Source organism: Atractosteus spatula, chromosome 9, assembly GCF_055471065.1.
Source record: "Atractosteus spatula isolate fAtrSpa1 chromosome 9, fAtrSpa1.hap1, whole genome shotgun sequence".
In the NCBI taxonomy this organism is placed as follows: Eukaryota; Metazoa; Chordata; class Actinopteri; order Semionotiformes; family Lepisosteidae; genus Atractosteus; species Atractosteus spatula.
In genome coordinates this window covers 6,872,631-6,885,586 of record NC_142714.1, presented here as the reverse complement: position 1 = coordinate 6,885,586, position 12,956 = coordinate 6,872,631, and the positions used below count along the sequence as shown (strand labels likewise).

The 12,956-nt window shown below is 49.5% G+C and overlaps 1 protein-coding gene across 4 annotated transcripts in view; it reads left to right on the top strand.

Moving 5' to 3' along the window:
• The first annotated feature begins 9,456 nt into the window (after window positions 1-9,456).
• The window catches only part of cdc42bpb (CDC42 binding protein kinase beta (DMPK-like)), a 72,568-nt gene continuing 69,068 nt past the window's right edge, over window positions 9,457-12,956 (top strand). For 2 of the 4 annotated variants that reach the window (XM_088924667.1, XM_088924665.1), the window contains exon 1: window positions 9,457-10,257. In XM_088924667.1, the coding sequence (XP_088780793.1) occupies window positions 10,083-10,257 (175 nt within the window). In that variant the 5' untranslated portion in view covers window positions 9,457-10,082. The remainder of the gene's footprint in view (window positions 10,258-12,956) is intronic. The other 2 variants (XM_088924666.1, XM_088924664.1) reach the window with 1 other exon arrangement.

Sequence of the window (12,956 nt, the reverse complement as noted above, 5' to 3'; positions counted from 1 at the left end):
GTCCCAAACTCTTTCCACATGACTTAATTTACCAGTTCACCTACAGCTGATCCCAGCTGAATTGTTCCCGGCATTTGCAAACTGATGATTTAATGATTAGGTATAAAATCTAACTGCCCTACAGTTTGAGAACCTGTGCTAGAAAAAATGTCTCAAACTTAATTTATGTACAGACTGCAAAATAAAACACAACATTTTAAAAGAAACATATAACGACGCAATATTTTTGTTATTACATACCCATCTGCACAGTCTTGTGCCATGTGGCAGGCTGCGAACTCCATGGTGTGTGACAGAAGAGTCAATGCTGATTGGAAGGGCTGTACCTCGCTCGCTGACATCACTGCATGTCAGCAGGGGTCCAGCAAATAGCAGGAGTTGCTGTTGAGCCAAGGGCTCAATTAAGGAATCCTGACTAATTTCAAACCTAACCTGGGAGCACATAGCCAACTGCAAGAGCTCTCCTGGAGGGGGGGGGTAAAAATTAAAATAACTATACTTGACCTCTGTCAGTGAAACAGTTACTTGCCATGGTTCAAACAAGCTTTTGGAGACTCCGCCCCCACAGTGATGCATGCTGCTGCAGGATTGGGCACAGGGGAGCAGAGCCGGATTTTTATTGGACGCTGCAATTGATGGAGGCGTGGTTAGAAATCACCACTCCTTCAGACAGGAAGCTGGACACCAGGCTTGTCTTCAGTCCCCTCCGAATATACAGTGCAGCACATAAACTTAGTCTCAACGATCCTATGGGACAGCAAACCGTACCCATGGCGGCACCAGCGATCATTCTGGCATGGCAGTACAGCTGAAATATATCAGCAGCATACTGGGATGCCAGCACCTTCAATATTCATGGCAATGTCAGTGTCAATGTCCATTTCAATGTCAAGGCTGAATTCGATGTCGATTTCAATTTCAATTTCGATTTCAATATCAGTGTCAATGTCCATGTCCATTTCAACGTCAATGCCGATGTCAATGTTGGCTTCAATGTCAATTTCAATTTTAATTCAAGCTTTATTATTCCCAGGGGGAATTGGTTTAACAGCAGCACAGCACAGTGAAAACCCAACCATCAAAGTATACAAATAAGAGACTTTAGGTATTTGCGCTGTTTAAGACCGAGTTTGCAGGGGGCATGAAAAACTTCCTGAGTCTATTACCTTTACACCCGGAGACACAGAGGTGAGGAGGAGTGTAAATTCACAGAGGAGGGGGTGAGACACACACTCCGTAATGCTTCTTAACTACCCACTGCTTGTAGGGGGCATTTAGGTGGATCTGATCAGCCCCAGTGATTTTGCTACTTTGCTGTTCATCAGATAAGTTAACAAAGCAGTAAAGTCAGCTCAAGTTGGAAGTGCAACGCAAGTAATACGCTTGGGCAGACTGAAACAGTAAGATTGAAAAGGTGTTTGAATAGTGTGAATCCCAAGCAGTAAGGAGACGAGCCTGGTGTGGTGTATTCCAGGTTTGGAGTGCGTACGAACACTGGGAAAATCACGTTGCCGGCCTGAGAGATGAGATCAGACTGGAGGATGTTATTGAGAGTTGAGGGACCACAAGTGCTATCTAATAGATGAGTCCCGAAGCTTTGTGTTATCACAGATACTTTAGTGCAGACTCTGCCCCAGTCTGCCACAGCTGTTGTGCATCCGAACTGTAGTCAATACGTTACACTGGCTCAGAGCTCCCCCTGCTGGTGAGATTGGGTTTCACTCCGGTGTTTAGGAGGAAAATGGAAATTCAGATTGTTCAGATCTAAACGCCCGTTTCTTAGTTTAACCATTTAAATTCTATCTGCACCATCAGTATAGTAGTCACAAAATCCGTGGGACGTGAGAACGGTTCCAGTTTCATCCCACAGTCCACCTGTTGCGTACTTTGATGCTCGTCTGCCTCGTTCTCGTCTGATTTGACTCCTCAGTGCCTGACGGGAGAGCCAGCGGTGACGTCATGAGGAAGACCCCGGAGCCGAGGCACGAACAACACTGAGCACAGATCCAGCTGGTGAGCTCAATCGACCAGGCTGAACAAATAGCATGAAATAGCATCTTTTTTAGCTTGTTATACAGGAGGGAACATGGCAGACATTCCTCTGTGGGAAACGAAAGACTTCTGGATGAAGTAGTTCGTTAATTAATTATCCGAACTTCCTTTATCTCGTGTCTTTGTTTAAGAATTAAGCTAATGTAGAGAAACGCTTCTTTTAAAAAAAAACAAACTTTTTATTCTTCTGGAATTGTGGAAATGAAGGAAATAAAGCACTTTAAAATAAAGATAACTTGAAGCAAACGCACACTCCAGGCTGCAGATTGCTCTTTGCTTTATAAATCACCTAAATCGCCTGTCTGAGCCCTACGCCGCAGCACAAAAGAAATGCAAATCACAGTGGCAGGGAGAAATTTAAATGATGACCCCCCCCCCACCCCAATGCACCCAATGCAAAAGACAGCATTTGGGTAACCAGGCTGAAGAGGAACAGAGTCGAGCCTGCTCGCGCGGAGCAGAGATTTCCATTTCAATGGGGAGCGGCACGCGCCGGCCCGGGCGTCCTGCGGGGCAGGTGCGCTCGCTCTGCCCTCGAGAGCAACTCCCCCCCCCCCCCGTCTCGTCTACAACAATCACTCGCGGATCATTCCCTTTCTCTCTCTCTCTAGCGCTGCCGTTGCCCGGAGAGTAAATATGGTGTCATTTGCTTAACTGTCGTTCCCTTCCCCCGGCATTGTTTCCGCGCGTCGCCAGTCAGTTCTTTTCGCGCGGCGCTCAAGCTGCAGGGTCTGCATTGTCAAGCGGTTAAATTACACGTTGACAGACGCCGCCCCACGCCCCACGCCCCACGCCCCACGCGTGCCGGTGCGCTGTTTGCCGCTGGGGGGCGACAGTGAAACGGGCGCGTCTGCCTTTCTCCCGCATGCCCGTGGACCGGCATGAGAGGGAATACGGGGACGATCTAACGAGTTCGGGTGATGGCCGCTCTGGTGCACTGGAGAAGCAGGCCTCGGTGTGCTTGAAAATCCAGCAGTGCTTTAATCCAGCCACGGGATCGAGGGCCCAAGCATCGCATTGGATAAAGCTGTTGAGAAAATGAATGGAGGGGTTAATAATGATAAAACATGAAAGCAGAGCTGCTCATAAACAGTGCTAAGTGTCATCAAGAGTAGATTCACTGCCTGAGTGTGCTGATTTTAATCTCCGCTAAAACTCGGGGGGGGGGGGGGGGGGGAAACATTTCCTTTTGTTTCTGGGGAACCTCTGGACAGTCCTTGCGGTCTGTAGCTCTGTTTGCAGTTTCTGTGACTCCTCGGCCGGAGGAGCATCTTCGTCCTGACTCGGCCCTCTTGCGAACAGACGGTCCCAGGTCTGCCCCAGGGAGACAGGCCGCCCGCCTGCGCACCTACATTAACAACGCTGGTATCTGACGCGCCCAGAAATTCATGCTGGGACCCGAGGATGACGACCTGAATCGCGGTCGGTCTGTGTGGTTACATTTCAGGCAAATTAAAAATCCCACTAGTAACTGTCTTGAGCAAAACCCAGAAGAGACAACAGTTCCCCAGAACCAGGACTGGCAACCACTGTCCCCTTTCCTCCTCCTCCGCCTACTACTGAACAAAAAGTAGTTCTTGTTACTTTATTTACAGTATCCTGGGGGCTACAGTGTGTGGTAAAAGAACTCACCTCTGGTTGCACCTTGTTTTACACCAAATGCGTCCAATCTCTGCAATTCTTAAAAGTCCCCAGTCACCAGTAATTCGGTTTACAGTGAAACGCAGAAGTTCTGTTTTCTTGCAATATTTCTGGGAACTCAGTTATCAGTTCCTGGCTTCCCGACTCCGTCTGTTGCGTACATGTGTGTTTGTCTCCCCCTGGTGGGAATACGCCGCATTACCACTGATATTACAGCATGTCACTTTCAGATTAAATCGAACTGATTTCATGTTAAACTTCAAAATTAGCAATACTTACCCTTTTGGAAGCTATAAATATAACTATAAATGCATAATCATTTCAGAATGTGATGTGTATATATATCAAGATTAATGCATGCCAAATTCGAGCTATGTATGTGCAACTTAATTCAACACGTTATCTAAATATTTTTCTGTTCGACACCCCTTAGTAATGAGGCCGCTGACACCTGGGAGTTTTAGATTACAGTAAATATTCCGAAAACCCCTTTTTCTTTCAACCTTTTAAATTCTGCATAAAATCTGGTACCACAGATGTATTTATTTCGGTATGTATGATAACCCCTGAGGCCCTCAGATTTTACAAAGGATAACAATAATGAATTAATCTTATTTAAAATATACTATTTGTGTTGTGTATGTATTGTGATTGTGCCACAATGAAGTATTATTTTACTAACGTTTATGCCAACGCTGCCTTAAGAATCAAACATTCAGATCTGCTTTGACTAGTAAATCTGTATAACACTGAAACGTAATTCGTAGAATTACACATTTAAAAAATCAAAGTATTTTCGCGTATCACGGTGTTCACAGCGCCGTAGCACCAATCCAAACCAACAGCAATGTCCTTTTCAAACAATTTTGTCCCACCAGGTGGCGTCCTGTACAAACTTTTAATAGAAGAGAAATTGTGGAATTTCCGCGTGGAAACAAATATGTCATCGTAATCAGATTTTTTTTTAATCAATGACGGGTAATATTTAATGCTGGAAGTCGGACATTTAACTTTTTAAACTTTTTAAGACGCACTGTCGTCGGCCTGTGTTCTCTTTTGAGGAGGTGTCTGCCTGAAAAATGTCAAGGACTGTGAAAAGCGCAGAATTTAAATCAAGAGCACTGTTAAAATTGTATTAAGAAACTGGTTTCTAGTAGCTCATCATCCAAGGATCCCATCCAGCCCTTTCTTTCAGGGCACAGGCTACAACAACACTGCGGGGTGTTTTGTTCCATACACCCACAAGCCTTTGTGTAAAGAAATGCCTGGTGGTTTCAGTTTTGAGCCCTCTGGTTCCTGTTTCACGGCTGACCCCGAAGAAGTCCACTGGGGTCGACTTTGTCAGTACCTTGGAGGATTCAGTGAGGTCTCTTCATAGTCTTCCCTATTCCAGACTAAGGAGGCTCACCCTCTCCGGCCTGTCAGAGTGGAGCCTGCGGGTGCTGAGGTCGCCTTTGGGCCTCTGGCTCAGCTCCTTCGGTTTCTGTTGCTCGTCAGCTGCTGGGCCCTTCTGCTCGGGGGCTGCTTGTGCTCCTCTTACGCAGAAACTCATTTGCAGTCACCAGCCACTATTCTTGTATTCAAAAGAGACTGAATTTAAACAGATCTTTTTTAAAAAAAAAATAGCTGTGATGTTTTTGGAATGGCTGCATTGTTTCAGACATGGGCTGGCCTTATGGGTTAAACCCACACTCTTCTGTGGCTGGCTGGGGTTCGAGTTCCCCCGAGGACAGGGAAGGGGTACACGCAGCGGACACGGCGCTCGGCTGTCTGTGCTCACTGCCCTTCACACAGGAATGTCTGCTTCCAGGATCGCTGTGCTACGGCAGGCAAGGCGGCCGAGCTGTGGTGAATCTAATGGTCGCCGAGTTACTCATGCACGGCCAGCAGACGAACAGACGTTTTAAGCCTTTCGGTGCAGGCGGGGAATGCTAAACAAGGGCCACATACTACACCAAGCACTCCGTCACCTCTCAGGAGGACCCCTTGTCGGCTATTTATTCCACACCACTACGCCATTTTTCATTCTTCACTGCTCCCCACATGGACTCCCACCTGTGTTCAATTACCTGTCCACCCGTCCATTCTGGGACACCAGCCCATCCCCGGACACACGCAGAGGGGACAAGAGAGATGGAATGTGGGGGAAAAAACTGGAGCACCTGGAGAAAACCCACATGGCACCAGGCAGAACATGCAAACTCCTCACAGAAGGCACCCCTGTGCTGGATTTGAACCTGAAACATGGATCTGCGAGGCAGCAGCACAATCCAGCACAACACCACGCCGTCCCACAGGACAAATTGGCTCCCCAGTCCTCAAGTCGGGAACAAAATCTTGGGCTTAATACCACTAGTATTTTAATGTTGTCGTTTGTTAGTTTACATTGTTCGCCTTTTTATCAAAACTTGCCGTTTGTCCGTCGTGTCCGGGGCTCGTGTCTTTGTCCTCATTTGCCCGTCCCCCTCGCTCTCTGCCCGTCTCTCTTCTGACCCAGTTGGAAAATCGGCGTATGTGCAGCTACATATCTGACCCGTGAGAAATGGAATGTTCCACTTTCCGTCTCTGAAAGCTAAATAAAGACCTTGACAAATGCTGAATCCATGGAATGCAGAATTGCGGTGGGGGTGCTGGTTCAGCCAACCGCCCTCCCCAAGCTGCTTGTTGTCTGAGAATGCTGAGTTACCGGCGGACTGGTTTATGACACAGGCTGTGGAATGCGAGGGGATATTAACTCCGAAACACAGGATGGACACACATGACACAGCACGGACACAGCTGAGTCACAGGACTCACAGTCGAGTGACGCACCGCTGATCAGTCGCTGGGGTGTTGAGGTGAAATCTCAAGGCCCGCTGTGCTGCTATAATGAGGTCAGAGGCAGAGCCTCACTCACGAGCTCTGCTCTAGCTGGGAAGCAGGATAGGGCAACAATGCAGACAGCCCTCATTGTCTGAAACATCTGCAATGGCAAATGCCCGTTTTCCCCTGCAAAACCGCTTCTCTCTGTTTATATTTTAGCAAAATGATTTCCCTGTCTCTGGATCAAAGTAGCTCTAGTTTGTAATTCTTAGCACACAAAATATGCAAAACTGGAAAACATTATTTTACAGACTTAAATTAAAACTACGGAGAGGTTTATTTATCGTTATTGGATCTAAGAGAAATATTTGTTTATTTCCAATGAAACTGCATCCAATGGTCTACTGATCACATGGTATTTACACAACGATTTAAATGGTTTGTCCCAACTTCCATGTCTTTCTCCCTGCAATGTATGCATTTTATTAAAATGTTTACAGCATTTTATTCTTTAAAACTCTGTCTATGATTATCATGTAGACACAGTGGAATTAAAAATATATTCTTGCATTTTCAATACATGTGCGGTGGCTATACACTGTGTAGAGATCAGTAGATACGTGTCTAGCAATGCATATATCATTCTATGTAGGTACATATAGTATCTTGCTCTAATTCCTTGCTATTTCTGCAGTGTAAAGGAGGGGTCCCACTATAGCAGTTGGTGAGTATAACATAACATAGCATGACTTTATTAGCCCTATACAATCCCTTGCGTTAGGAATTCGTCTTTTCGCATACCCCAGCTTGCTCTCCATGAGACACAGACAGGGAGAGAGAAGCTTGGGGTCAGAGCACAGGGCCAGCCATTATACAGAGCCCCTGGAGCAGTTGGGGTTAAGAGCCTTGCTCAGGGGCCCAACAGAGTAGGATTCCTCTGCCAGCTGCAACCGGCAACCTTCCAGCCACAGGCGCAGATCCTGAGCCACAGAGCCACCGCTCCGCCCACCTGTCCATACGGAGTTTGTACCAGTTGCACAATTTGTAGGGGTGTGTGTGTGAGGACGGCCCATTGACAAAGGACTGGTGCCTCCAGTCCTCAAGGCTGGTCTCTGTGGGCGAACAGTTCTGCCCAAAGGTTACTGGGGGGTCATCACCTCACCATGTCCTACCGCCCATCTGCGCTGCCCAGGATATCCTGCCGGCACAGGAAAAACACAAAAAAACAGCCTTTCTACCTTTGAGGCAGGAATTACACATGATTTAAAAACTAATGGGAATGAAGAAAAACCTGTGAGAGAGGATATTAGGAAAAGACCAAGAGTGAACAGCGTTGTCAGCTGATTTTCTGTGGATATGCATCCTGGTTATTTGTTGCCAGAGAACAGGATGAGCACAGATATATGACGATGGCTATTCAGAATTATCAGGCCAAGGAGCTGTAAGAGCCTAAATAACATTGGAAATAATTTTGTACATTTCCCTGTGTGGTAAACATGAACTAATGAAATAGCTGTACCTTACAAACACTGATAAATAACTGTCAAATCTACCTGGCGTAGAAAAAAAATGCTTTAGGTCAATAATCTGAAATAACGAGGAATTATGAATGGATTGCTGCCATGAGGATTGAATTTACTTTTATCGATTATACTGTAGGCGTCCGGTGTGCCTCCAGTCCAAATGCATAAAGCCGTCAATAGCAGTTAAGAATATCATAGGTTATAAAATCAAGAAAATGGCAACTAATCAGTGCGATATTAGTTATTAGTTAGTTATTATTAATAAGAAGGGTCACTCCTAGGTCCCACGTAGCCAGCCTGGAAGGACTGACTCAATAACAAAGACTCAGAGGCTATTTATCAGAAATCATCAGCAACACAGTTATTTATATTTTTTTTCCTCCAGGAAAAAAATAAGGGATATTTACTGTCTTCATGTGAGCAGTGTAACTACAGAGAAAAGCTATTAACGTTTAAGGAACCTCTGTAGCATAATCTCTTAATCTTTTCTCATACCAGTTTTCACTTTCAGGATGTCTGCTTGTTTTCTTGCGTTGGGTTTTTATTTGCTTTAAACGACTGGCCAATTAACCACGCTATATCTTTAAAGTGACGTCTTATTTGTTTGATACAGGACCTTGACGGTAAAGTACACATGATAAGGTTATCTGCAGATAAAACGTATTTTACTGCAGTGCTGAGACAACACTGCAGCTGCCGACCCCAGGAATTTTAACATGGGCAAGCAGGGGTTGAGCTCGCCTGCCGGAGTACAGTCTCGTTTTGAATTCAGTGTGAGGGCTACTTGAGACATTTTAATCTGCAAGTATACCAGGTCTGTTACCACGTTTCGCTTCGGTTTTCGTGTCGAACCGCAGCTTCCTTCAGCACCACTACGTATTTCAGCTAACAGTAGATCCCACGCCATCAACACCTTTGGAAGCTGCGCATCCCCCTTGCTCAGACCTCAAGTCACGGTGCTTGCTCCAATTCGGTGGGAAAGTTGTGTATTTTCATTGCAAAAGGAGACTGTTGGCACAATGCGGGAACAAGACAGCGGAACAAAACCGGACGAACTTATTGAACAGTACAGTATAGAACAGCAAAAGTATAGGAAGACTAGCTGGGACAGAATGCCTTCAGTAGGCTGCGTTTTTGGCATTTCCACATAACACTGCTCCAAGCAGCTTGTTATTGCAGAAGCTAATAAAGGAGCCAAACACAGGGCCACCTCTGTAAATGCGTGTTTGTTCCCTTCCAGCGTAAGAGCCGTGTGGTGTCTTCCAAGGGTGAAGTCCGTGCCAGCTCTCTTCCCGGCGGTTGTCAATCAGCACATGACGTCACCCGGCTCGGTAGCGTTTCCGGTGTGGGTGGGCGGGGCGCTGTGGTCCCGGCCTGGATTCACAGAGAGAGAGAGAGAGAGGGAGGGAGAGCTGGGAAGAGGCTTCAGCCATATTCCACACACTGCCGCTACCGGGCAAGTTGGAGCCGTTCAAAGGAAAATAAACATCGTGATCTTCAGAGGCCGGAAGGGGAGACACAGAATTCATCCGCTTCCAAAGATGTATTCCGTTTCACGGTCATGGGGATATCATAGTTTGCATTCTTAAAGCACTGCGGATAGAAGGCGTGTGTTAGCTGAGCCTCGCTCGACGGGAAAAAAACAACCTGAGACATCCCCCCCCCCCCCTTCCGAGTGGAAAGTAGAGATTTGTTCAGGATTAGATCAAATGGGACAAGCTGGGCCCGGAGTCCGAACGTAGAAGGACATGGTGGCGACGGGAGCAGCCCAGTCCGGGGGAGAAGACCGCAGAATCCCGTTTTAACAAAATGTCGGGTTTATTCTAGCTGAGGGAGTCTGGGAATCGGCACTGCACCTCGGCCAGATAAATCCTCTGCTTTTTGCGTGCAGAGGAGGCGGCGGCAGGGTCATCCCCATCCCCCGGCTTGCCTCCCGGTGGAAATTTGTCGGGGGGGGTGCCCGATTTTTTTGGAAAGGAGCGGAGGAGGTGGGGAGGGAGAGGAGAGGAGAGGGGGGGGGGTGCGCAGGCTGTTATACCACCGCGGCGTTAGTAGGACGAGAAAATGTCAGCGAAGGTGAGACTGAAGAAGTTGGAGCAGCTGCTCCTGGACGGGCATCAGAAGAACGACAGCGCCCTGAGCGTGGAGACGCTGCTGGACCTGCTGATCTGCCTGCACAACGAGTGCAGCAGCTCGCCCCTGCGCCGGGAGAAGAACGTGTCCGAGTTTCTGGAATGGGGTGAGTACGAGCCGAACGCTCCGGGCCGGCGTTCCCGAACGCTCATTCCGCGGAACCCTTCTGTCTGCCGAGACCCACAGTGCCGGTGACAGCATCCGGGCCTGGCTGTGATTTACAGGGGCTCTGTCTCTGTCTCTGTCTCTCTCTCTCTCTTCTTCGGGTCGCCGAAGAGCCCTGGCTCCAAAAAAAAAAAAGAAACGAAAAAGCCTGAGTGTTGGTGGCCTCGATCGTTTCTGGGCTGGGCCGGGCCGTGCTCGCTGGTGGGGTTGGAGCCGAGCAGGAAACTTGCTCCGTTGTTAGGGCCGTGCACAGCCGCGGGCAGCCTTCGCAGAAAGGCGACGTCCGGAGCAACTTGCGCAGTGACACAACGTGCAGGGAAAACTGGGCTTTTTTTTTCTTCTTCGACGGCGACCTTGATTGAGACGTTAAAAGCTGGACCCGTTAGAGTGAGGGAGAGCGTGTGTGTGTGTGTGGGGAGGGGGTTACGTCCGGACAAAGCGAGCACTTGTAAGTTTAGCGATATACAAATGCTAAGCCTCCGCGTTAGGGTCACCAGTGAATGTCACCACCACCACCTCCGGCGGTCTTGTCCGTGCGGAAGCGCCTTGTGCCTTACTCGGGGTTTACTCCCAGCGTGCGGGGGGTAAACGCACGAAGGCGGACGAGTCTTATCGCGTGATGCTGTGCGAACCGCGCCGGTCTGTGCTCTGGAGTTAAAGCGCCCCAGCCGGTCTTCAGTCAGGGGGGCGTTTTATCGGTGCGCCCAGACGCTCAGAAACCGCGGTGCGCCTCTGGGTGCAAAGCAATAGACTTCGGTACAGCCGGCAGCTTTCCGAAGCCCCTAGTGTAGAGTTAAGTACTTCGTGGTGTTGGGCATGCCTCTCTTTCTCTGCAAGGGTACTGACAAAAGCAGACACTCCACCAGCGGTAGGTGGGTGGCTGGAGAACATTTTCGTCTTCGTTGAGGCCAATCTTTGCATCACCGTTGTTTTAAGACGGGGGTCGGTACCTCACGACCCGTCTTGAATCAGGGCTTCGGGTTCCCTGATGTTCTGCGAAGGGTTTCGGATTTAAGAAGCCAGTGAGAAGGTTGCCGAGGTGTACAAAAGGAAAACTCCCCCCCCCATCCTCCCCACCTCCCATACACTCACATGTATGATAGTAGACTGTGCTCTAGATGAGAAGAAGTGGGGAAAAGCTTGGGTCGGTGGCAGATTTAAGCACCGGGAGACTGTGGGTGTAGGCAGACGACCTGTGTTGCTTCGACAGACACTTGGCCAAGCTGTCCAGTCACTGTCCGTGCAGGCGCCCTGCTCCGGCACTTGGGTGCTGTTCCGTCTCGGATGCCGGCTCCCCATCCGCGCGGCTCCCGGCCGGCCCCCGGCTCTGCCGGTTCCACATTAGCGCACTAAGAGGATTGGCTTCCTGGAGCGCCGTGGTGACGTCAGTAATGGGATTACACACCGTCACATCTGCTCCCCCAGCTCCGCGGCCCGGTGCTTCCCGGCGCCCGTGGGAGCCGTCTGCCGGGGCGGGAAAGGAGGGAGAGGACACAGGTGCAGCCTGGACCGGCCGCGGCTCCTGCAAGCCTTCTGTTAACGGGCGATGAACCAGCGCAAGGCGGTTTCCATTTTCATCATCATCATTATGATTAATCCGGCAGGAGGACGCGCCCAGGTACGCTTGGGCTTAGATTCTGGGAAGCAGACCACGCAGCGCTTGTGTCCCTACTGGGAGAGAGAACTGCCCTCCCAGCTGCGCGTTCCGAGTCTCGGATCACTAGTGTGGCCCTGCAACGCAAGCACAGGCGTGGGAGAGACGTGGGTGCCTCTCAGAGCTACAAGGACACGCCCACAGTCCAGTCCGGAGAAGCCGCTGTGCTGCAGTTCGGTAGTGTCATACCGTCTCCTGTAACAGCACGGTTCCCCTTAACACCGGAGCGGCAGAGCGATGCGAAGGGGTGGAGGGGAGATGAGGCCTTTGGCTCTGGCACGCTCGTCCAGATGGCTCTATTGATCCAGGGCTTGTCCGTCAGTGGAAACGGTTGCCCAGCGACTCCAGCGGGTGGCTACGTTGTCTGTTCCGTCCCCTCGCCCGTCCTCGTGTGGGGGGCAGAGGCGCCTGATCCGCCCCGCGGAGTTCTCGTGGGCCAGAGGGCGAAGTTCCTCTGGGGCGCGGTGGTGTCCCGGGGTCCAGCGGCAGAAATCGCAGCCCTGCGGGGCTGACGGGTATTCGGCTGGGCTGCTGTACTGTTCCCAGCGCCACATGCTGCCTCTTGGGGTCTAATAGCAGGGTCTTATCAGCTGTGTGTCTGAGCTGCGTGCAGCCCTTGAAAGTGCCCTGTGATTGCAGTCAAGTGTCCAATTGTGACCAGTCTGAGTCCAGTTACCGTCGGAGTTCAGCCTGAGTGTCGTCTTATAACTCGCTGAGCTCACAGCGGGGCCCGTACTTCGGCTCTAGTGTCAGTAGCGAGAGCTTTGGTCCTGGTAGCCTTGGCTTTTGGCGTGATGAATCGGCATAATTTTCAGCAGATTCACCAGAGTCTTTCATCCCCTGGTTGTACTGGACACTGCTGTAAATGAACACATTTGATATATGGACCTAGTTTTCTGTACTTGCGTGTGCCATGTGGATTTAGAAGAGTATAGCCTTGCCTAAGAATTGTGCACTGTTCAACTCTGGCTCAGAACTAAATAGGT